The sequence below is a fragment of the Neophocaena asiaeorientalis genome, unplaced genomic scaffold (assembly GCF_003031525.2).
Source record: "Neophocaena asiaeorientalis asiaeorientalis breed wild unplaced genomic scaffold, Neophocaena_asiaeorientalis_V1.1 scaffold264, whole genome shotgun sequence".
Classification (NCBI taxonomy): domain Eukaryota; kingdom Metazoa; phylum Chordata; class Mammalia; order Artiodactyla; family Phocoenidae; genus Neophocaena; species Neophocaena asiaeorientalis.
This window is the reverse complement of record NW_020185332.1, coordinates 6,180,656-6,206,951: the sequence shown is the minus strand read 5'-3', so window position 1 is coordinate 6,206,951 and position 26,296 is coordinate 6,180,656. Positions and strand designations below refer to the sequence as shown.

Genomic DNA, 26,296 nt, shown 5'->3' with positions numbered 1-26,296 from the left:
AAAATAGTTTCTGCCAGGTTTCTTCAGCATTAAGTAAACTAATAAGCATGTTATACTTATTAATAATAATAACTATCTGGCAGTGAGGTTCTTTAAGACTATGAAGTATTCCTATTTGCCATCAAATTTTCACCCACTGCATTTATCCTTTGATGATTTTTAGCTTTATTATTATTATAATGGTTGCAAATTGTGACTTCTCTAATTCCATCATTCTCTCTAGATTAACTGATTGGCATTCTACCACATAATATTCTCTTTTGCCCCATTTTTAAATTCACTCATATCTGTATGAGCTTGTGGACTACTATTTTACTCAAAGGATTTCAATCTGTTACTCTCATTATTTCATGCTCAAACTACAACCGACCTGGGAACTCCTTTAAGCTAGCTCCTGTGTTCTTTTGACATGCACTCATTCCTTGAGCATTTTCACACTTCCAGGTTCATCTTACAGCTTCCCTTCCCCATTCTTGGAATTAGTAATTTCTCCAAGGAGCCCCAGTTTCTTTAAGTGAAGAATGGGACTTGGAAACCAAGATCTGGGTGCTGATGCTAGGTGTGCTCATTACTACTAGAGTGCCATTGCTTCTAGACCCTTTCAGCAGAATTAGGAAATATGTATGCATATGTACACACACACATCTATGTCTCCATCTCTCTATATATTAAGTACCATGATTTCATTTCCAATTCCAAACCAATACTACAGGGTTTATTCTTGCCTTCCTCTTTCCCATTATTCTCAATGTATTTATTTGTTCAATTAATCTGGTATGTAACCAAACTCCTAGCCCCTTGACTCAAATAAAGGGGAAGTGGAAGAAAAAAGAGTTAAAAAAAAAAAAAAGCCATCTTGGTTGCAGAAATGCCGCAATTTTTTGGTATGTCAGCCCAAAGGTGGGTCCCCACCTTCCTGTTTCTTTCTAAGTTGCAGACCCACATTTTCAGTCTATAGGTTCTGTAGGATATCACCTTAATTGTACTGCCAACATTTGGTTGAAAACATAACTAGTTGTCTGTTCACCCCATCCATGTTCTCCGATATTTTCATACTGTAAAATAGTATGAAGACATTTTCCTTTCTAAATAAACCTTTATATTGTAATTCCTAAAACTGATCATGTCATCTTGCTCAAAAAGCCTTCAATAAATCTTCATTGCTTTTATTGATTGATTGATTGATTTAATAAATTTATTTATTTTTGGCTGGTTGGGTCTTTTTTGCCACATGCGGGACTTCTCTAGTTGCGGTGAGCCGGGTCTACTCTTCGTTGTGGTGCATGGGCTTCTTGTTGCCGTGGCTTCTCTTGTAGAGCACGGGCTCTAGGCGCGAGGGCTTCAGTAGTTGTGGCACACGGGCTCAGTAGTTGTGGCTCGCAGGCTCTAGAGTGCAAGCTCAGTAGTTGTGGCACACAGGCTTAGTTGCTCCACAGCATGTAGGATCTCCCCGGACCAGGGCTCGAACTCGTGTCCCCTGCATTGGCAGGCGGATTCTTAACCACTGCACCACCAAGGAAGCCCTCTTCATTGTTTTTAGAATCAAATCAAACTATCTGGAAATAACAGTCAATACCTTCCGCTATCAAGCTTTAACTTACCTCTTCAACTTCATCTTCCATTTATCATCCTTTACCTCCATGCTTATTATATAAGCATATTCGTTATTTCCTAAAACTAGCTCTTTTCATAAGAATTTCCCTCATGCCCTAATGCTTTGCTTCCTTTTAATCCACAGTGATATTTTACTTGTCTTTCAAACAAAGCTTAAAAGTCATTTCTACCATGAGTTTCTGTTTACTTCCAAGTATCCTTTTTTCTTACTCCCTTCACTATTAAGTCACTTGCATATTCTGCTCTGTATTATAGCTAATTGTGCATACCTATCTCCCCAACTAGATTAGGTAATACCCTTAAGGCAGAAACCAATCTTATTTATCTTTAAATCTCAAGAGACTGGTATAATGTATTACAATAGATGCTCAAATACACATTATCAATTCAACAGAGGACAGGCAAAGTTTTGAGAGGCATGAATAAATGCAAGCAGATGTAGCTTTACGTGTAAAAGCATGCAGGTAGGGACAAGAATGGCTACTTTTTGTGTTGGTAAAGCCTGACTGGAGCAGATGTTGCATTAATGCAGGGCTTGGGAGAGACCTGAGACCCATGGCAATTGTGTGGCACTGCCTTACTGGAGTGTGCCTTTTAAGAGTAACATGCAAAAGGGAAGGAGTAATTCAAGCCACTAACCACAGATTCTTTAGGTTTCTTCACTTTCAAAACAGCAATTAATTTTCATTCAGGCTTCCCCCCAACCCCAGTTCCTTAGAGAATTAACCGTGTTATACCATGCATGTACAACAATTAAAAACTAACCCTTGGTAGGTCCTTGCTTGATCACTTTCTAACAGTAGCTCATATACTGAAAGCAAACATATACGCCAAAGTAACTGAATCTTCCTATTTGTTGAAGCAACCTGGAGACCAATCCTAGAAATATATGTCTGGGCCTCGACTCTTTCAGTAAGCTTTGCTTAGCAGATCGGACCCAATCCCCAGATAGATGCTTGTGTGTCTGCCCTTATGTACTTTCATAAGAAGTCTGGACACTAGACGCGGGAAGACTGCAAGAGTGGAAGGATCAATGAAATGCATACCCTTTATTTCCACATCTCAGTGAGAAACTCGATAAATCCTGACATCAAATACTCTTAAGGTTTGATTAAAAAGTACCTACCATACTCAGCCATAAAAAGAAATGAAATTGAGTTATTTGTAGTGAGGTGGATGGACCTAGAGTCTGTCATACAGAGTGAAGTAAGTCAGAAAGAGAGAAACAAATACCAAATACCGTATGCTAACACATATATATGGAATCTTAAAAAAAAACAAACAAACAATGGTTCTGAAGAACCTAGGGGCAGGACAGGAATAAAGACACAGATGTAGATAATGGACTTGAGGACACAGGGAGGGGGAAGGGTAAGCTGGGACAAAGTGAGAGAGTGGCATGGACTTTATTTTATACTACCAAATGTAAAATAGATAGCTAGTGGGAAGCAGCCGCATAGCACAGGGAGATCAGCTCAGTACTTTGTGACCACCTAGAGGGGTGGGATAGGGAGGGTGGGAGGGAGACCACGAGGGAGGAGATACGGGGATATATGTATATGTATAGCTGATTCACTTTGTTATAGAGCAGAAACTAACACACCATTGTAAAGCAATTATACTCCAATAAAGATGTTAAAAAAAAAGTACCTACCATATGCCTATAAAACATGAAAAACATCTTAATATCTCTACCAGCATGTCCATCAAGAACTTCATATTTAGCATGTTGGTAATAAAATATTAAAAAGTGTTCTCTCCCCTCTCTACCTTAAACCTGTGCCTCCTTCTATTATCTCTAAAACGTTCATGGTGTCCAAACACAAAATCCAAGTAGAAATGGAAAGGAATAGGTTAACTACCTTTGCAGTTGCAAAAGAAGATCCAAACAGAGCTATTTCCAAGTTTTGCAATAAAGATTTTCATTGTTTCCACCTCACTTTCTCATTCCTTAACATTCATAAATCTGACTTCCATTGTAGCCAGGTTTACGAAACTTCTCTTTTTACTGAAGTACTATGGCTCTTCCTGGGGCTCTATTCATGGTCCTTTCTTCATTTCACTCATTACTGCGATGTCATCCTTTTTTCTGATTTCAATCACCACAGATACACCAACAATTCCCAAATCTGTACTAAAGAGATCAGGCTTCTCTCTCTTGAGTTTAAAACTCAAATGAGCAACTATCTTTGACACCAACTATCTCTATGTCAGATTTAACATGTTGGTAATAAGGAATTTTTTAAAAGTGTCCTCTCTTTTTCTCTCCACCGTAAACCTATTTCTTCTGTATGCCTAAAATGTTCATGGCATTTGTGAAGGTTTAAAAACATGTTCACTAAATCTTTTTATACTCCTTCCTTCACGAGGTGAAGCCTGAGTGTGGACTTAGTTCTAACAAGGAGACTATGGCATAAATGACAGTATTTGACTTCCAGGCCTAGGCCTTAAAAGACACTGTGGCTTCCTCCTTGCTCTGTCTTGGATTGCTCTCTCTGGGGTAAGCAGCTGCTACGTCAAGAGGACACTCAAGCAGACCTATAGAGAGGTACATGTGGTGAGCCTGAGGCTTTCTGCTAACAGCCAACAAGAGACTGAGAACTTCCACTGATACCACGAGACAGCTTCCTTGGAAGCAGATGCTCCAGGCCCACGCAAGCCTTCGGATGACTGCAGCCCTAGCCAACAGCTTGACTGCAACTTTATGAGGCCTTGAGCCAGAGGCACCCAGCTAAGCTGCACCTGGAATCCTGACCCACAGAAACTCTGAGATAATAATTATTTGTAGTTTTAACTAGTAAGTTTTGGGGTAACTTGTTATGAGGCCATAATGGCACACCCAGACCCAGAATCCAAGGAATACAAGTGGTGAATGGAAACGACCATTTTAAGTGGGCTCTCTCTCCACTCTAATCACACTCCTCCTCGTACTTTCGCAGTAAGTAAGTTATTTACCCAGTATCCCATATGAGGAACCTGGAAGTCATATTTGACTCTCCCTACCAACTATATCACCAAGTTATCATTTTTTTTCTTCCATCACTTGAGCCCATCCCTACTTTTTTTTGTTTTTGCCGCACCACACGGCATGTGGGATCTTAGTTCCCCGACCAGGGATTGAACCTGCGCCCCCTGCAGTGGAAGCACCGAGTCTTAACCACTGGACTGCCAGGGAAGTTCCCCATCCCTACTCTTATTGCTTTAGTTCAGGGCCTTTACCATTTTTCAATTTTGATAACATACCTTTGCAACTTTTCTCCTTCCCTATAGTCTTTCCCAGCTCCATTCCATTCTCTAGATTAATGCCAATAAGAACTTTTTGAAGAATATATCTGATCATGTTATTTATTTTTATTAAAAAATCACTACTGGTTCCCACATTGCACAGGACAAAATTCAAATGTCATAGCATGGCACGTCTGTCGTGTCCTATAGCTTTTTCTCTCATCTCCACGTTCACAGCCTACAATCTGGCCATCTTTCACCTTTGCATAGGCTGCTTTCTTTCATTGTGGAAGAGCTTTCATTCTTTCCTTATAACTCTTACTCTTTTTTAAAAGACTCAGCTCAAGGTTTATCTCAGAACCTTCCTTAATTATCAGGTCCAGATTAGATGACTTTCTTATAGTCCTTTATCAGGGCACTTATCACATAGATCAGCATGTGTCTTCCACTAGAATGTTAGCTCCTGAGGAAAAAAAAATCTATCCTCGATACCCAGACATATTCATTTATTCCTACATTCAACTTATATCTACTGAGCAACTACAACAGACACTGTATTAGGTGTTTGTTACATACTAGTGAACAAAACAAATATGCCCTACCCTGGCATAGCTTGTATTCTATTCAAGAAGAAAGACAGTAAGTTAAGAAAACAAATATTGTGATATATGAAAAAAGAATTTTATCAGAGGGTAAACATAAGGACCTACTTTAGGTTGTGTGGCATACAGTACAGATGCACTCATACACTTACTGAACGAAATGTCTGTACCTTCACCTCAGAGATATAAGTGGGTCAGGCTCATCACATCCTTGCCAACATTGAGTCTGTTTTTTTTTTTAAATCTTTGCTCATACTGTCAATGTCACTTTCTTGCTTATACATTCTCAGTACTAAAAATCAAGAAAAAGAACACAAGACAAGATCAAATATACATTAGAAAAAAGAGGCTTGATAAAGCACAAGTGGAAAACAAAGTCTAGCTTTATATTATCACGGTTACTCAGATAGATGGCTAAGATAATTTCCAAATAACCACCTGTAAGATCATACATTTTACTAAGTAAAAAGTATACTAAAAAAATGAAAGCCAACTCTTTCTGGTATTCAGAAGTCTGAAGCCATCATTGTTTAGTTTTTTTAAAAGAGCAAATTCCAAGGGAATCCCTGCCTCTCCCTTGGTTCACTGCCAAATAACTCACAGCTGGAATATTTCTGGGAAATATGGGTATGTGACAAAATTAAAAAAAGATCAAGACCACTGAAAACCAAGCTCAATATTTTAAAATGGGAATGGCAGGATGAGGAAACTATATATTAAAATGCATAAAACAATTTTACTAGTAATTGCTCATTAATTTTTTTTTTTTTTAAAGATGTTGGGGGTAGGAGTTTATTAATTTTTTTATTTTTATTTTTTGCTGTGTTGGGTCTTCGTTTCTGTGCGAGGGCTTTCTCTAGTTGTGGCAAGCGGGGGCCACTCTTCATCGCGGTGTGCACTATCGCGGCCTCTCTTGTTGCGGAGCACAGGCTCCAGACACGCGGGCTCAGTAGTTGTGGCTCACAGGCCCAGCTGCTCCACGGCATGTGGGATCCTCCCAGACCAGGGCTCGAACCCGTGTCCCCTGCATTAGCAGGCAGATTCTCAACCACTGCGCCACCAGGGAAGCCCTGCTCATTAATTTTTAAAAAATTTTATAACCAACCACAAAAATCAAAACTTGGTAGTAAATAAAATACTTAACTGCTATTTATAACAGTTGAGAAGGTTTCTAGGACTAGTTTCTTATATTAATATAAAATGCATAAAAAATTCCAAAAACACAGCAAATATTGCCCTATATTACAAAGCTTGTATTTTACAAAAGATGTACATACTTAGTGCACATTAAAGAAGAGGAATACAAAAGTTAAATAAGTCCATCCCTTCTTAAGTCCATCCCTTCTTATTATTGACTACAATAACATCAATTGATCATGCCTTTTTCCAAATTCATCTCCACGGTCCTGAAAAATTTAAATGAATCAGTGTAGATGAAGAAAAATACCTTCCGTTTTACCACACATTAGCCTTGTTGGTTGAAATATGAGATTTTTCTGGAAACTATACTCATCTCTTTGCTTTTAGTAGCCTATTTCAACACTTAGCCAGGATTTGTGCCAAGAGATAGAGGCATTCGTCCCCGAACCTGTTACACCACAAGAGTTTTTTCTTTTTAAACTGATGACTGCCCAATAAAAAACTGTTAACTTACTTGTGAATTTTCAGAGGCAGAGGGTTTTTTATTTTTTATTTTCCTTTTTGGCTTCTGCAATGGAATTTCACCAAGTTTTTCAAGATATTAACTTCTTTAACCTGCATCAATCATCATTTTAAAGTAGTATATAAAAACTGTCAAATGGGTCACAAATAAGGTTTATGTAGTTCAAAATTATCTCTGACAGTGGCAAGATTTAACCTTTTGAGCCAACCTCAACAGACCAGCAATACAACTCAAATTATTAACATAATACATAATGATAAATATTGCTCTCGAAAAAAAGCAAATTATTTTCCTACTTAAAATTTTTTGCAAAAGGTCTACTATAAAAATATTTTCTTCTCTCTTTATTTCCCTGCCACGATAATGTTAAACCATATCTGGAGTCTCCTCAAACATCAGGTGTTAAGAGCACAACATTCCATTTTAGTTGGATCACTGCTTCACATAGTCAATGTGTATTTTCAAGGCACTATAAAAACTCTCAAGAACAGTAAAAGAAAAACATTCCTCTTGCCTACAGATCTTTCAGGTATATTTCCCCTCAAACTTTTCTAAATTGATTGTCGTGATAACTGGTTTTTCTTCTTTTCCATGGTACAGTCCTTAAGTTATTTTTCTTTTACTTGGAGCCACTCCTTCATTTTCAACTTGCTGAGCAGGCAGACTTTTGGTTTCCATGGAAACTGAATTCCTGCGGCTGCGGGTAGGCATTCTTGTTCCACCAACCTAAGAGATGAAGCAAAGAACAGGATGGCTTAACATGTTTACAACATTCTTAAACACAGTCAACTCTATTATTTACACATGGACTAATTTCCTTGCAAATGGTCCTTTATATATTTTTAATCCCTAGCCACTTAACTGCTTCTAAGCAAGCTTTAATCTGACAGAGTTTTAAAGTATGAAACTTTCAAATAACAATCAGGGAAGGAGATACATAAGGGTAAACGGAGAGAAGTGAAGAGGAAAACCACACTTTGTGCTAGATTTAGGAAAGTTTGAAACGCTAAATGAGAAAATGAAGGAATGACAGGCCTTTAGAGAAATGTGCTTACAATAATGAAACTGAAGGGCAGGAGAAATGAAAAATAGGAAGGGAGGGAAAGGAAATACAAGAAGGTCAGAGGTGGTAAAGAGAGAGAAGAAATTATGAAATGGAGAGAGACAGAGTAAGAAAAACAGAAGAGTCCAAAAAAGGAGGATAAAAAGAATAAAAGGGAAACGAAGGGAAAAGAAAAAAGACCCCAATTTGAGTTGAGAGGCTGGAAGAGCAAGAAAGAAAGAAAGAAAAGGGGAAAGGAAAAATTGGAAGGTAATTACAGAGGATGGGAAAAGAGGAAGAAGGGAAGCAGGGGGAAGAAGCTTTGCTGGGGTGCTGGTTCTACCTTAATATCTACTCTTCCTCAGCACAAGTTGCTACTCAATCCCACTTTCTAGCTCACACAGTCTAGGGAAGAGAGTGTATTCTTAGGATGCAATCCCTTGCTAATTGCAGTCCCACTGAAGGTGAGGTCTGGAAATACTGTCATCCCCTTGGCCACTGGAAGGTATAAATTTTTAAAATGGGATAATGGAGAAAGCCAGGCATTACAGAGAAGGACAAAAGCTGTACAGCCTGAAACCATTTTCCCAGAACTTGTCCATATCTACCTCTATTTTCTTTAGTGACCTTGCACCCCCTTCTATTTCTCACATCTTCTCCAGTGTGTTTCAGACCTGGAAATGATTGTAATTCCAATCACACTCTCTCATATTCCTTATACAACAGAAATTGCCCCAAGAGGCTACTGGCTCACTAAGAATGAATCAAACTCCAGCTACCCTCACCTAGTATCTTGTCTCTTTAGGGGCATTTTTTGGTTTACAATTAGATGGTTAGAAAAAACAAATTTGAATTAGGGTTTGAGTCTGCCAGTCTGTCTGTCTGAATCTGAAGAACTTTTTTAACATATAGATTAAAAAATTGCTGTGATTTTTAGATTATGTATACCACTCCCCACTCAACTGGTATTTACTATAAAAGTATACTGACCACACTAATTATATCTACCACATTGCAAGCATTTTGACCCTATATGTGTATGTGTGTATGAGCATGAGCGTGTGTGTGTGTGTGTGTGTGTGTGAGAGAGAGAGATCCATATTTATAGCAGAAGTTGTGGAAGGAGAAAAGGGATAGGCACAGAGCCATTATAAAAAGACTAGAATCAGAAGTCTGGAGTAGCACAGGAAGCAAATGGGATCCTCCTATTAAGCTCTGCTTGATGCAAAAAGAGGCAGACACAGGCTCTACTGGGGTATCTCTCAGGATTAGTGCTTAAGGTACTACTACACAAAGGTGACATCTGAGTTCAAGTGGACTAGGGACTAAGGAATCGTATTAGAGGCAGAGATATCTGTCATATGAGTTTTTACATCATGAAATAAGTAGATCATTTCTGTTCCATATAAGATCTTACGTCCCAGGGTTTCCTGAAGCTCTTGTCTTTTCCTTTGCTGCTAAAGCTGGAATCCCTGTCTGTGCTTATTAGCTTGGTAGGATTAGAAAGTCTCATTCCCATGGCCTCTCTAGGAGAAAGTAAGGAAGAAAGATGGGGGCAATTCCTACATATGTAGGGCCAGATTGTAGGGAGATGTGTAAGAGATCACCAACAACTTTCCATGGGCTTAAAAAAACATCAAACCAAGCACTAGTTAGCTAATTGTCTACTGTACCTCATGTTTGGCTGTACAACAACCTGGTCCTAGACAATCTCACTAAGGATTTGTCCTTGGACTGAATGCATGAAATATCTTCAAAAAAACACAAATCAACAAATGCTCAGCATATACATAATTAAGCTGTTTATATTTATGTGGTCAAATCCTGAAAACATGGAATTGTGTCAAGACATTAAACTGTTCATTTTCACTAAAGAGGAATAAGCCACTCACACAGTTAAATGTTACAGGTGAAACTATCATCAGATTTTTCTAAGTTAAAACAAAATCATTCTCTTAGAAATAACATAAACTCTTCAAAAAAAGTTTTCAATTATTATTTTTAAGTTAAGAAAATGTTGCCTCAGGAGGTTATAAAAATCACTACTTATATTAAATTTAAACTGGAAATAGCCAACAAAAACTGTAGCTAAAATGGCTTAAAATACTAATAACTCACTTTCTCCATTCTTTCACTTGTCCCAACTAGTTAACCACATTTATATATTTTCTTGGCCAAAGTCAACTAAGAATGTATAAGAAGTTGTCATTTCTAAAAGGATCCTCTCAGTAATAACATTAGAATGGAGAAGTGAAAAACATACACGTGATAGATGTTCTGTGGTAAACATATTGAGAAGAGTAGAGAACTCAGACAATAATTTTGGTTCAAAGATTTTTGGCAGCAGGGAAGGAAAATGTACTGTGTTACTGCTGACTGAACAGTCAGATTCACTTGTAGAGAATAAAACTTTTCCTTCAACTAAACTCAAACTGGAACTTCTTACATGATATAAAGAATGAGTGACATGGTAAAGAGTATCTCTAAACCATGGTTTTACAAAAGTTTCAGATAGAGAAATATCATTCAACTGGTATTTCTGGGGAAGGATTCTATAAAGAGCATAACATTAATTATAACTAAAATATTGAGTGATAAAATACTTAGCGTTAAAACACAATTTACATCTTAACATTTTATTGTACTTTAAAATTATTTATTTATTTATTTATTTATTTAATTTTGGCTGCATTGGGTCTTTGTTACGGCGACCAGGGATGATTCTTCATTGCGGTGTGCGGGCTTCTCACTGTGGTGGCTTCTCTTGCTGTGGAGCACGGGCTCTTGGCGCACGGGCTTCAGCAGTTGTGGCGCGCAGGCTCTAGAGTGCAGGCTCAGTAGTTGTGGTGCAGGGGCTTAGCTGCTCTGCAGCATGTGGGATCTTCCCGGACCAGGGCTCGAACCCCTGTCCCCTGCATTGGCAGGTGGATTCTTAACAACTGTGCTACCAGGGAAGTCCCTATTGTACTTTTAATAAGGCACTGCAGTCACTAATTACTAACACTTGCTTTTATATTTTCCCTTATCCTACTTATTAATTTTTAATTGTATCATTGTAATTTTATTGCATGTATTGTGCAAATTGCCTCAAATATTTAATGAAATGAAACAGTATACATAAATAAAACTTGCAAAAAAATTATAACTTTTCTTTTCATAGGCACATAGGCATTTAACTATGTGGTTGCCTTACCCATGCCCTCACTGGGGAGTCTAATAGAATTTTCTTTAGTTGACTCATAAACCTTACAGAAATAAAAAGTTCCATTGACATGATGACTGGGTTCAGTAGAGCGTACAACTTTATCTATACTTCCTATAGATATTATTTTTAGAATGGTGTTGTGATTAACATGGCAAATGTGGACATCAGGTTGAAATATTTTATAGTCAGTGAAACAGATTAATAATAAACAACCTAATCAAACATTTAATTTCAAAAAGATCTTACCTTTTGTTGTTGTGTTGTGGGACCTTGTGATTTAGGTGGAAAAGTACAAGGTATTCTTCCATGATGGATATGATATGGTAATAAGAGACTGGGGTCTAACGGGACCCAGGGAACTGAGAGACTGGAAGGCACACCAGGAAGGCTGTAATGTGTTTTATGCAAATTGTACGCTGTCCTAGTAACTTTTCCATCAGAGGTCTTGTAGATCAGGAGTGAAGAATCTTCTGCTGCGTGAGACAACAAGTAGGAGCCCTCCTGCAAGCTAAATCCACACAAGGAAACTCAACTCATCGGTTCACTGTGTCAAATTCAACAGCACTTTCTTAATCATAATATATTAATAGAACAGAAAACAATTAGGGGAATGGGACACCAACTCTAATAACACTTTTATGACCAAATAAGATTTAAGAATCTTTTAAACTATTTTCATGCCTTTTCAGCAACTCATTTTAGTTCTTATTCCAAGTTCAGGATATATAATTATTTTCTTTTCACTGTTACATCAGTTAAATTGTAAAATTTCAAAAATTTAATGGGAAACAGACAGTCTGCCTAATTCTCTAATTCATGGACAACACATATGGAAAAGTACATATACATATGAGTACATAAGTACATATACATACCATTCCTATACACAACATTTAAATTAATTAAACAAACACTGTACCTACTTTCTGTCTACTAATAGGTGAACAGAGATAGAAAAGTGAATGTGACAAATTCACTACACTGAGAAGTTTAAAATAAAGTGGCAGAAACAGTCAGTGCAACAATCACAATACGAGGGGCCATGAGAATAATAGCAACCAAAGCAGTTAATAGGTACTGAATGTTTATCATGAGCCAACGACGACAATACTGTTTATACCCATCTCATCATTAAATTCTCCAAAACAAAACTTTAAGGAATAATATTAATTATTAACCTCATATTTGACATAAACAAAAATCAGACATGCTAAGTAATTTGCCCAAAGTTCTGAGTGCAGGACCTGGATATAAACCCAGGCAGTCGAACACCAAAGGCCATACCCTTAATTATGATCCTCTATTGTCACAATAATAAGTTCTGTCAAATCTACATTTTCCCTTTCTCTTTAGAAAGCTTTAAGGAATTCAGTGTAACAACATAAAGAGCTAAAGGGATACGATTAATATACTGGGTTTTTTTGGGGATTTTACATTCTAGCTCAAAGGTACAATGGAAGATATCAGTTCTTTCCCACAATCTATCATTAAAAATAAGGACTAGTCATACTTACAAGGATCTTCCTACAAACCTGATAAGTTTTTCATTAATTCATTACTGTTTTTAAACAGAAAAGTAATAGGTATCGACAAAAGTGGTTCAGAGAACTATTATTCTCAGAGCATTTTTTCCCCAATCATTTTCTATTCCCATATATAAGAAATGAATAATAATTGATTTGACAGTGGGAATAAGTAACATTTCAAACACTGAGCTTTTATCAGTGAAACTTTATATCTTAACCTTCACTAAAAAAGAAGAATGCTTTGGTTTACAGAGAGAATTCATGGAGAATGAGACAGTTCAAGAAAGAATATCTCAAAAGTGCTGCATGGGGGCAGCAATGTACATGGATGGCTACAAATATCAGTAGGCACAGTAACGGCCTCCCCCAAAAACATACATCCCAAACCCTAGAGCCTGTGAATATGCTACATTACATGGTAAAGGGGAATTAAGATGGAATTAAAGTGAAATCAAGGTTCCTAATCAGCTGATTTTAAAATGTAAGGTTTTCCTAGATTATTTTACTGGGCTTACTGTAACGATGAGTCCTTAAAATGTAGAAGAGGGAGGCAGAAGAGACTCAGAGGGAGATTACGGCTTTGAAAGAGGTGAGAGTGGTGTGATGCGAGGAGGACTCAACTCGCCTTTCAAAGTCTGAAAAGGGAGGAAAGGAAGAGCGCCACAAACCAAAGAATGCAGGTAGCCTCTAGAATATACAAAAGTCAAAGAAACAGACCATACCCAGAGCCTACAGAAAAGAAGGCAGAAAAATGACACCTTGATTTCAGCCTGAGAAGACCTGTTAGCCTCCTGACTCACAGAACTGCAAGATAATACATTCCTGTTGTCAACACTAATTTTGTGGCAATTTGTCACAGCTGCAGTTGAAAACTAATACATAAGCTGAGATATTGATACTCAAGTTTCAAAAAGCACTTGGCAAATTTAGTGTTTAAGCATTGTACTTCACATGAAGAATGGAATATATAAAGCAAAAATCTTGTCACAGAATCTCAGAACTGAAGAGTACTTTGAAAATCACCGAACTCAACACCATCATTTTATAAATAAGGAAACTGACATCTATCTAGTTGCATAAAAAGTAGGAGAGTTAGAACTTTGAGGTTTTTGACCTTTTGTTCAAATTCTTGAATTGTTTTTTAGTTTATCTTTTGGTAAGGGCGTAAGACAAGGAGTGCAAAGGTTTGTATAATGAAACGATTTGATAAATGATCACAGAGAGAATCTATATTCTAAGATTTGCTATGGACCGAGTGACTAGCCTCTATGTTGCTTCCTCACCTTGAAAATATACACAATATAGCTATGGAAGGCTGACTAATATTCCCCCAGAATGTTTACATCCTCTCTCCAGAACTTGTGAATGTTACCCATCAATGGCTTTGCAAATGAAATTAAGGATGCAACGTGACAATAAAAGCAAAAATTTGAGTGATGTACTTTGAAGATGGAGTAAGGGGCTACAAGTTAAGATATATAGGTATTTCTCCAAAGAAGACATACAGATTCCCAACATCACTAAATCATCAGGGAAATTCAAATCAAAACCACAATGAGATACCACCTCACGCCTGTCAGAATGGCTATCATCAAAAAGACAAGTGTTGGCAAGGATGTGGAGAAAAAGGAACCATTGTACACTGTTGGAGGAATTATAAATTGGTGCAGCCACTTGGGAAACAGTATGGAGGTTCCTCAAAAAATTAAACATAGAACTACCATATGATCCAGCAATTCCACTCTTGGGTATCTACCACAAGAATACAAAAAAATTAATTCAAAAAGATATATGCACACCAATGTTCACTGCGGTATTATTTACAATAGCCAAGATATGGAAGCAAATTAAGTGTTCATTGATAAACGGATAAGGAAGATGTGATATATATACAATGGAATATTACTCAGTCATAAAAAATGAAATCTTGCATTTGCAACAACGTGGATGGATCTAGAGGGTATTATGCCACATGAAATAAGTCAGAGAAAGACAAATACCACATGACTTACTTATATGTGGAATCTGAAAAACAAAAGAAACAAACAAAACAAAATGAAGACAGACTTACAGATACAGAAACAAAAGGGTGGTAGCCGGTTGCGGGTGGTGTGTGTAGGGAGAAATAGGCGAACAGGATTTAAGAGGTACAAACATCCAGTTATAAAACTAATAAGCCACAGGGATGTAACACATAGCATAAAGAATATGATCAATATTATTGTAATAACTTTGTATGGGGACAGATGGTTATTAGACTTATTGCGATCATTTCACAATGTTTGCAAATATCATATCACTTGCAAGTTTATGTAGTAAACTTGAAACTAACATAATGCTGTACACCAACTATAATTCAATTAAAAAAGAAAAGAAATACAGGTAGCCACTAGAAGCTGAAAATCAAGGTGAGGAAACAACTGTCTCCTCAGAGCCAACACAAGGAGCCAGCCCTGTTAATACAAGTTTAGTCCACTGAAAATGATTTCAGATTTTTTTTTTTTTTTTTTTTTTATGATTTCAGATTTTTGACCTCCAGAACTGTAATAGAATAAATTTGTGTTATTTAAAGCCACTAAGTTTGTGGTAATTTGTTATAGTGGCAATAGGAAACCATTACAATAGCCTTACAGAAAAATGTAATTGCAAGCTCATTGAAGCCAGAGACTATTATATTACCTACTTATTTATATTTTCACGATTTCAACTTTGACACAGTAGAATAAATTCTGTATTTCTAGGTTATTTTCTATCTATTCCTAACAACATATATTCAAAGTTTCTATGAATTTTCACCCAAGAAAATTAGACATATCAATGCAAAATGCCTCCAAAGTACTTACCTACTTAATTTTCTTAGAATGTGTTGAAGGATGTTAAATAAACTTGATATCCTATTAAACAGAAGAAATCTATATAAAATTAAGCGACAAGAAAACTTACTCTTAACAATTTTAGCTCCTCAGAAAGAGAAATATCGTCAATAGCAGAAAAAAACAACAGATGAAATAATGTAAAACACCAAAATTTATTTCTAATTTGATTCACTTATAATATTTTTTGCCATTTTCTGATTTCTCTTCAAAATCATAAAGTATTTGGCTTGTGTGAGAGCAGCTGTAAAGAGATCAATATTTTACACTGAAACTATAAACTTTTTAAGAAGTTTATAAGTTTAAAATATTTTTAAAGTTTAAAAAGCCTTTAGTAGAACTAATCTGCAGAAGAGTTTGCCTTTTAGAAATGGTGGTGGTAACCAGAGAAATTGAGAGGTACTTTAAATGAATAAAGGGAAATGAAATATATAGATTTAGTATCTCTTCTAGACCTAAATTCTTTCCCTTTATTATTTATTTAAAAATGGTTTGCATTGGAAGAGGTAGAGCAGGCAGTGAGTAATGCACAGAAAAGCTTTTCTATTCACATATGTAAATAAAAAGTTACTCCTCAAAAGAAGCAATCCTTATAATAGAAGTAGATGTTTTTAAGTATAAGCAGAGAATTCAAGTTTGAATCTGGAGGCTTCAAAAACTATGAAAAGCCCCAAAACTGGAACTATGGAAGTAATAAAAGTCAGGACAATTTCCCATCCTTCAAGGTGAATCATTGTTCACCTTGTAAAATAATACTTGGTAGTAAAGCCCCAAAACTGGAACTATGGAAGTAATAAAAGTCAGGACATTTTCCCATCCTTCAAGGTGAATCAAACATATTAACTACCAAGGTTGTCACCCTAGTTCAGCTGTATGCTCTGGGGAAAGTCATTCCAAGTTCCAGTTTCCTCATATATAAAATGGAGATAAAACTACCACCAGTCCTTCCCGGAAAGTTGTGAGATGCAAATTAAATTCATTTCAATCTGATGTACAGTAATAGTTGGTAAAAGAACAAACTTTTAGAAGTTAGGGTGTCCAAATGAGTGTATACATCCCTGACAGCTAAGAGTCTTAGGCTTCCATACACTACCAAGACGGAAGACTCCTCTGTTGTTCTAACCTCCTTTGTCTTAAGTAGAAATACTAGTGTCACTAGTACATTTAATTTGGAAATGGAAATGATTAATGTGAAATGGATCACAAACTGGGTCAGGGGGGAACCTCAATGTAAAAAAGGACTAAAAGTCTTGAAAATAAATAATTTAAACTTAACCAATATTTACAGATAAAGGAAAATTAGTGATCATATTAAGTTTTTAAATTCCCAACACAAAGTAAAGCTTCTTACTTGAGTGCTGAAAGTCTTTCTTTTAATTCTTCTGAGGTGATTTCTTCTAGCAGAAAAAGCTTTGAAGTAAATGTATCAATATGTCCTAAAATAAAAGATCAAACTTAAAGAGAACAATTGCAGTATTTAAAAAACAAAAAAGCCAAGTTATCCAGTCTCTTTAAAGATGTTTTTACAAAACTGTAATAATTGTAAAGTAACTTTATATTCTAAAAAGAGGAGAAATAGACATTTTATTAAGTTTATTAACTAAAGATGTATTTTAAAATGACATTAGGGACGTTCCTGGTGGCACAGCAGTTAAGAATCCGCCTGCCAACGCAGGGGGACGTGGGTTCGATCCCTGGTCCAGGAAGATCTCACATGCGGCAGAGCAACTAAGCCCGTGTGCCACAACTACTGAACCTGTGCTCTAGAGCCTGAGCTACAAGCACTGAGCCCGCGAACCACAACTACTGAAGCCCGCGTGCCTAGAGGCTGTGCTCCACAACAAAGAGAGGCCACCACAATGAGAAGCCCGTGCACCACAACGGAAGAGTATCCCCCACTCACTGCAACTAGAGAAAGCCTGCGCACAGCAACGAAGACCCAAAGCAGCCAAAAATAAATAAATAAATTTATAGAAAAAATAAAATAAAATGAATTATAAGTCAGATTATAAAAGAAATATGTATTAATTCTAAAATATTTGCTTAACATAGAAAAGTTTACACATGTCCATAGCAAAAAAAATCATAAGAATAACAACTGTTAAAATAGTGGTGTTTCTAATTTTTATTAAAGTTGCATTTTTATGGAAATTAAATTTTTAGAGAAATATGTACCTATTATGAAAGCAAGCAGATAAAGTTAAATTTATAGTTTGGGCATGCTCTACAAATTTCTACGACAGTCTGGGTTAAGGTAAAATTTAGATTACAAAAATGTGGCTTACTCATTCACAACAGCCAAGACATGTATAACCTAAGTGTCCATCAATGGATGAATGGATAAAGATGTGATACACACACACACACACACACACACACACACACACACACACACACGATGAAATATTATTCATCCATAAGAAGACAGGAAATTCTGCTATTTGCAATAACATAATGGACCTTGAGGACACTATGCTAAGTAAAATAAGTCAGAAAGAGAGAGAGAAATACTGCATGTATCACTTACACGAGGAATCTGGAAAAAAAAAAGTCAAACTCACAGGAACAAGTAGAAAAGTGGTTCACAGGGGTTGGGGGCTAAAAGGGTACAAACTTTCAGCTATAAGATGAATAAAGTCTTGTGGATCTAATGTATAACACGGTGACCACAGTTGATAGTACCGTACTATATAACTGAAATTTAGTAAGAGAGTAGAACTTAAATGTTTTCATCAAAAAACAAAAAAGAAAAAATATAAATATGTGAGGTGATGGATGTGTTAATTTAACTAGATGGGAGGAATCCTTTTACAATGTATACATATATCAAATCATCATGATGTATACTTTAAATATCTTAAAATTTTATTAGTTAACTATATCTCAATAAACCTTAAAAAAATCTGGCTTATTTTTAAATTAAAGCACACCATAACATTTCCTATGGTTTAAAAAAAAAAATCAAAAGTCTGCTCAAAGACTTACTTTCTTACAAACATGACCTAATTCTAGAATTCCAAAAAACAAAATAGAAAACTCTCAAGATTACACTTCTATTTTAAAAAGTAATGCGTATGTTCTACAACAAAACAGGTTGAGAGACAACACTGAAGTCCTGAAATGTTCCAAGGAAGTGATATAAAAGACAGCTCTTAGTTAAATGTTATATAACCATGTCAATACAAAAATCATGTTATTACAGCAGTTAAATACATCAATAGCATAAGAGTATAATACTCAACAATGCTGAAAATAACATTTTGATTTTAATTTTTTTCAGCTTACAATATTTGGTTATCAAAATACATGACCTGGAATCAATCATTGTGCAACAAAAAAATGCACATAATTTAATATCGCATTTTCTTATCTAGTCCCCTTTCATTTGCTTTGTGCTCATAAAAAGAATTAGAAACATTTTTACCAGATACCTTTCTTCTACAACAAATCTGTTTTTCCCACGCCTACTTATCATTTCCTGTGCCAAGTTTCAGTTTCACCTCTGCATTCCTAACACTCATTATACAGTGACATTTCTAATAAAAAGGACACATTTCAATGGTTAATAACTGTAGAAAGGGAATATCATGTACAATAAAACATTTTTAGACATTTACTAAATGTGCCTTTGAGGAAAATCACTAACAGTTCTTACCTTTTTAAAGCAATCTCAATGAAAACTATGTATTATATAGTATATGTCAAATACAATTAGGTCAAAAAATATACAGACAATACCATACTAAGTGCTATGAGGGCCCACCTCCTCAAGGAGTCTACAATTCTCTCAACATTGGAGCGTTTTAACCTGTGGGCTTTAAATGAGTATACATGTGTCTTTGAGATATTTATCTCCTCAGTCCTTGGGGCAGCTGAGCAAGGTGTGGGATGGCAAGAGCTTCCTGGACATTACCCCTCAGCCACAGCAATCTCTTTTGTATATCACAGTGTGCTATCCAAATATTTTTTATGTGTGTCAAGTTTGGGAAGGTTATTTAATACAAATCAAGGCTTTATATACATGCACGCATTCATACATATTTATGTGCACACACACATATACATAGGCAGTTCCTACTCTGCATGCAGTATGGGATGAGAAAAATAACCACACATAAGCCAGAACTATGGAAGCAATTTTAAAAATCAATGGGAAAAATTAAAACTGTTCCATTACCTTTAAGATTTTTTTGGTCAAAACATTATAAATTCCCCATCAGTTATAAACGTATAGAGAAATGAAAAAACAGTAAAAAGTAATCTTTATTTAGTATACTGTAAATTAAAAACATTGAGATTTAAAGTGTTATTTCATTATAAAAAACTCATTAAGAGCAGTCTGAATAGTGCTTGTCGCCTTCTCCTAGTACAACTTATGATAGGGAGCAAGCACCTTTTCTATGCTGTGGTGAATGGTCACACTCCTTGGATCAGCTTCCAACATGATAGCCTTTGTGCTTTTAATATCATGATATATCTCAAAGAGTTCTTTTAATGTAAAATATTATGCCAGTGTCACTTCTTCATCCTTTATGCCACAAGCACTTTCCTCATTTATGAGTTCACCTTCGTTAAGTTCCTCTTTTGGCATATCTGGTCTCCTGAACTGCACCAGTGTCAACATTTCTACTGTCAGCTACTTCTTCTGTAACTCCATTTATGCTCAATTCAAATTCCACTTCCAGCAGTATCACCTTTTGTTTCTTTGCTGTGCTTTAATCTTTGTTGGCCAATTCCCTCTTCTGATTATCCACTTTTGTAAAACATCACATGAGTTTATCACTGGGAGACAAGGAGGGAACACAACTACACATTTTGCTTCCTGTGCATCAACTCAGTAACAGGTGCGTAGTGAACAATCACTGACAGACTTTGAAAGAAGTGACATGATTGGTCACTGGTCATGATGTGCATTTGTTACTTATGTAGTGATTTGTGGACTGAAGAGTCAGCAGTAACGTCTGTACTTTACGTAATTACTCACAGTTAAATACCTTCGTAACTGAAATTTGTGTGTATCAGAATTGTGCAAAGGAAGGACTGCCTGTATGTCAACTATACAAAATTGATATATATTAGAGAACTGGAAAGTAGATACAGAACTTGTGATAAGATGACTTTGGGAATTTTCCTTAAGGAATACATCTTAATGTTTTTATGGGGCAGGAGGATAAAAAGAATACTGCAATCTAAAGGAACAGGAGAACACGTTCATAGCAAAGCAGACAAACAAAAAACAAGTATGTTTATTCTACCTGAAAAAGAGACTATAGGACTCTAGTTCAAAATTGCTGAACTAGAGTCCTATAAACCAATATGCTCTTCAGTTAAATAAATGAGATTCTATGTCACTTGTGTCTCGTAAGATATGCTGTATCTGAATCTCTGAACCATGCACGTAAACTCTACCCTTACTGTCCTCTCCAAAAGATCTAATGCACTGGTCTCCAACTTGGATTTCTGAGAAGAGATTGTCTTAAGTTTCTTTGAAATTCTGAGATCATAGGGCTGGGCAGGGAAAACTGACAATGAAATGCTTAAGTTAAATGGAGGAGTGGTTAGCAACGGTTGAGTGAGGGAAACACAGGCCACAACTGAGAAAGGACTATGGTGCATGACTGCATGGGAAAGAGAATATGAGCACGTGGAGATCTTCTGGTTAGGATTTTAAGGTCCCAGTTTCTAAGACACAATGAATCATCTGCCTTAAGTCACACTGATTGACATTGTTACACACACAGTGCTTCCGTTTTGTTATAGCTGACCTCCCCGCCCCCCCCCACCAATTTTCCCCTAGCCCTTTTTAGGTTTACAGCAAAGTTATAAACACTTAAAAGACTGTGACTAAATTCTGATCCTGCCGCTGATGGAGTCTGTATCTATATGTAAGTTAATCATTCTGAGCTTTATTTTTCTCTTTTATTTAGAGCAGCAGTCAACACACATTAAAAACTATTAATAGAAATTGAAACAGATGAAAATTTTTGAAAAGAATAAAATAATATGCAATATAATATATAATTAACTATGCTTTGTTGTTTTGAAAAATCTTGGCTTAATTCTGTGCGATAACAACTATTTGAAGGATGGCTGTAAAGTTCAATTCATTTTGCTATATAGGTTTTAACAGCTGCCGTTGCTAAAAAAAGATACCCACAATGATACATAGATCCAAATGGAACAAGTGCCTCATGCTTGGCTTACTGAAGCATGACACTGATTGTTTTTAAGGAGAGGACCACCTGTCAATCCACATACTTAATATGAGTAATGTTAAATTTTTAATTTTTCATACAAAAAATAAGTTATAATATATTCTTCCTGCATCCCAATGGTTTGTCTTACATACATCTAGGGACAGTAAAAAGAATAAAGTATATAAATTCTATGGCTTGTTTTCTACCATTTCCCTTCTCCTTGACTTTTACTGTTCCTTCAATCAATTATCCAAGCCAACTTCACTTATTCTAAAAATACTTATTGAGCACCTCTGTGTGCCAGATACTGTTCTAGGTGCTTGGGATATATCAATAAACAAAAGAGACAAAGAGGAGGTTCCTTAAAAAACTACAAATAGAACTACTATACAACCCAGCAATCCCACTACTGGGCATATACCCTGAGAAAACCATAATTCAAAAAGAGTCATGTACCAAAATGTTCATTGCAGCTCTATTTACAATAGCCAGGACATGGAAGCAACCTAAGTGTCCATCACTGGATGAATGGATAAAGAAGATGTGGCACATATATACAGTGGAATATTACTCAGCCATAAAAAGAAACGAAATTGAGCTACTTGTAATGAGATGGATAGACCTAGAGTCTGTCATACAGAGTGAAGTAAGTCAGAAAGAGAAAGACAAATACCATATGCTAACACATATACCTGGAATTTAAGAAAAAAAAATGTCATGAAGAACCTAGGGGTAAGACACAAACCTACTAGAGAACGGACTTGAAGATATGGGGAGGGGGAAGGGTGAGCTGTGACAAAGTGAGAGAGAGTAATGGACATATATACACTACCAAACGTAAGGTAGATACCTAGTGGGAAGCAGCTGCATAGCACAGGGAGATCAGCTCGGTGCTTTGTGACCGCCTGGAGGGGTGGGATAGAGAGGGTGGGAGGGAGGGAGACGCAAGAGGGAAGAGATATGGGAACATATGTATATGTATAACTGATTCACTTTGTTATAAGGCAGAAACTAACACACCATTGTAAAGCAATTATATCCCAATAAAGATGTTAAAAAAAAAAAAGAGACAAAGACAGGCAATAAATATCATGACTAATTAAATTACATAATTTGTTAGTGGCTACCAGAAAAAGGGATTGAGGATGTATTTGGAGCCAACAAACCAGAGGAAGAAAGAAACCCAGAGATGTGAGCCTGGCACTTAGGGGTGCTTCTCTCTTAGGAGTACCTGTTAATGTGGAAAAAGCAACTGAGAAGCTAGGAAATGAACCAGAGCTTTCAAAAGTCTCTCAGGATTAGAGGAACAAAAACTGGAGTTCAGGGTCTGTGAATTAGATAAACATAAGCTCTGAGTTGGGATCCTGGCTTGGTGATTCTCTAAAAGGACTCATAGCCTCAGCATACAGTTGCAGTCATGTGTAAGATTTGTTATAGCAAAAGGATACAAGCAAAAGGAGAAACACCAAAAGGAAAAGAAGTGTGGGTGAAGTTCAGAGGAAATGAGATGCAATTTTCAAAAGTCCTCTCTTGAGTTTCTATTTGGGATGATGATAAAGCTCTGGAAATGGACAGTGATGATGGCTGAACAACACTGTGAATGTATTTAATACCACTAAATCATATGCTAAAAAATGTACAGTAAATTGTACCATAAAATGGTACACTTTATATTACATATATTTTACCACATTTAAAAAAAAAAGAGGCCTTTCCCATTGGAGTCACACAAGATTCACTTAATTCCTCCAGCAACATTTTCTTTTTATACCAGAGCTTATTAGAGACTCAGCGCTCAAGGTTTTTATTGGGAGCTCATCATGTAGGCACCCTCTGACTAACACATACCAAAATTCCAGACTCTGAGAAGGAAAGCAGATGTTCAGAATAAGCCATATTGTTTATACAAACAGTGTAGGCACAATGAACTCTCCTTATCAGCTAAAGGAAGTTCTACCTCAGTGTAGAAAACTGTTTACTAGCTAAGTTCCCAGATACCAGCCAGGGGCCAGACTTGCAAGTAAGCTTTTCCAAAGACTGGCAATGTCAGACCATGAATGGCAACATCCTAGCAATAAGGGGGAAACAGATTGGCCTATCTAGGGTCCAAAGTCAAGCTTCAAATCACTTAAATCCCTGTAACTGGATTACAGTGAATCCGGATTGCTAGTGTGGTCAAAAGTAATCCTATCTAGAAGAAGATAACATTTTAGCTCTTATATTTGCTCTAGAATTTTTCATATACAATATCTGGCCCTTGATAAAGAATATTCTGGCATACAGTGAAAAAACATGGAATAAAAAAGAGGACAGGAAAACAACATGCCATGGAATGAAGTGTCCCGGTAAAAATATATGTTGAAGCTCTAACCCCCACTACCTCAGAACGTTGACTTCCTTTGTAAGTAGAATGGTTGTAGATGTAATTAGTTATGATGGGTGGATCCTTAATTCAATATGAATGGTGTACTTATAGGAAGAGGATAGAGACACACAGGAAGGAGATCTCATATGATGACAGAGGCAGAGATGAAAGTGATGTATCTACAAGCCAAGGATGCCAAGGATTGCTGGCAAACACCAGAAGGAAAAAGAGGCAACAAAGGATTCTCTCTTACAGGTTTCAGGAGCATGGCCTTGTGACACCTTCATTTTAAACTTCCAGCCTCCAGAACTGTGAAACAGGAAGTTTCTATTATTTTAAGCCACCCAGTTTGTGGTACTTTGTTATGGCAGCACTAGGAAACTAACACCAAAAAAATAACAGAAAAGACTCACAAAGAATCTAGATAACAGAGGTGTTAGAGAAAGACTTTAAAGTAATTTTGCCTAATATGCTTAAGACACGATTGAGAATTTCTATAGAAAGCTATAATGTATAAAAAAGAATCAAATGAAAAATCTAGAACCAAAAAATACAATAAATGAAACTGAGAACTCAGGTGATGGGTGAAATAGTATATTAGGGATAGTTGAAGAGAAAATTAGTAAAGTAGAATAAAATATTGAGAATCATGCAATAAAGAGTCAAAAGGAAGGTAAATACAGAAGAGCATGCAAGGGACGTTAAGGACACAGTAAGATGTAACATAATACAACTGAAATCCCAGAAGAGAGAGAGAGCGAATGGGGAAGAAGTGATGTTTGGTGAGGTAATGACAAGAATTTTCCCAAACTGATAAAGGTCATCAAATCACATATTAAGGAGCAACGTTATAAAATGAACATGTAAAAAGGAATATTTACAAAGAAAACCTAACACAGGCACAATGTACGGAAACTGTTGAAAGGGAGAGAGATAAAATTTAAAGTCTACCAAAGAAAAGAGACATATTACTTGCAAAAGAGCATAAATCAGATGAACAGCTGACTTTTCAACAGAAACAAAAGAAGCCAGGAAACATGGGGTGGGGGAGGGATGGATTAGGAGTTTGGGGTTCGTAGATGCAAACTATTATACACAGAATGGACAGACAACAAGGTCCTACTGTATAACACAGGGAACTATATTTAATACCCTATGATTAAACCATAATGGAAAAGAATATAAAAAAGAATGTATATATGTATAACTGAATCATTTTGCTGTACAGCAGAAATTAACACACACTGTAAATCAACTATACTTCAATTAAAAAAAAAGAGCAAACATTGAATTCATAATTAGAAACTTTCAAAAAGAAAACTCTAGGCTTCACAGGTCAATTTTACCAAACATTTAAGTAAGAAATAATACCAATTTTATAGAAATTCTACCAGATAACAGAAAAAGAGGAAATAAATCTCAACTCATTTTATGGCATAAACTTAATCTTAATACTAATACCTCACAAGGAAAATTACAGGCCAATCTCACTCATAAACACAAACGGCAAAATAAATATTAACAAGCTAAATCTACCAATAAATAAAAAGAGTAATATATCATGAGCAAGATGGAATTATGGCAGGAATACAAGATTGGATTAACATTTTAAAATTAATTAACATGATTCATCACCTTAGAAGGATAAAAGACAAAAGTTATACCATCATATAATCTCAATAAATGCAGAGAAAATGTGATAAATTTTTTTTACCCATTCATGATTAAAATTCTTAAACTAGGCATAGAAAGGAACCGCTTTCTTCTAATAAATGCTATCTACAAAAACCCATACAAAATACTAAACAAAATGTCTAATCTTCCCCTTTAAGATTAGACACAGGCAAGGATGCCCATTATTCACCTTCTATTTGAATTCTAGGCAAAGAAAGCAAGGAAAAAGAAAAGTAAAATGATTGTAAAGAAGAAATAAAATGGTCATTATTTGCAGAGAACATAATTATTTAATTAGAAAATATAAATT

General features: G+C 36.1%; 1 protein-coding gene across 4 annotated transcripts in view; it reads right to left on the bottom strand.

The window, feature by feature from the left end:
• The window catches only part of ICE2 (interactor of little elongation complex ELL subunit 2), an 86,875-nt gene that overhangs the window by 14,114 nt on the left and 46,465 nt on the right, over positions 1-26,296 (bottom strand). For 2 of the 4 annotated variants that reach the window (XM_024735190.1, XM_024735191.1), the window contains exons 14-18: positions 17,102-17,186; positions 15,721-15,789; positions 11,598-11,859; positions 7,096-7,830; positions 5,594-5,733 (exon numbers count right to left, since the gene is read on the bottom strand). In XM_024735190.1, the coding sequence (XP_024590958.1) occupies positions 7,708-7,830; positions 11,598-11,859; positions 15,721-15,789; positions 17,102-17,186 (539 nt within the window). In that variant the 3' untranslated portion in view covers positions 5,594-5,733; positions 7,096-7,707. Of the gene's footprint in view, positions 1-5,593; positions 5,734-7,095; positions 7,831-11,597; positions 11,860-15,720; positions 15,790-17,101; positions 17,205-26,296 lie in introns of those variants that run through there. The other 2 variants (XM_024735192.1, XM_024735193.1) reach the window with 2 other exon arrangements.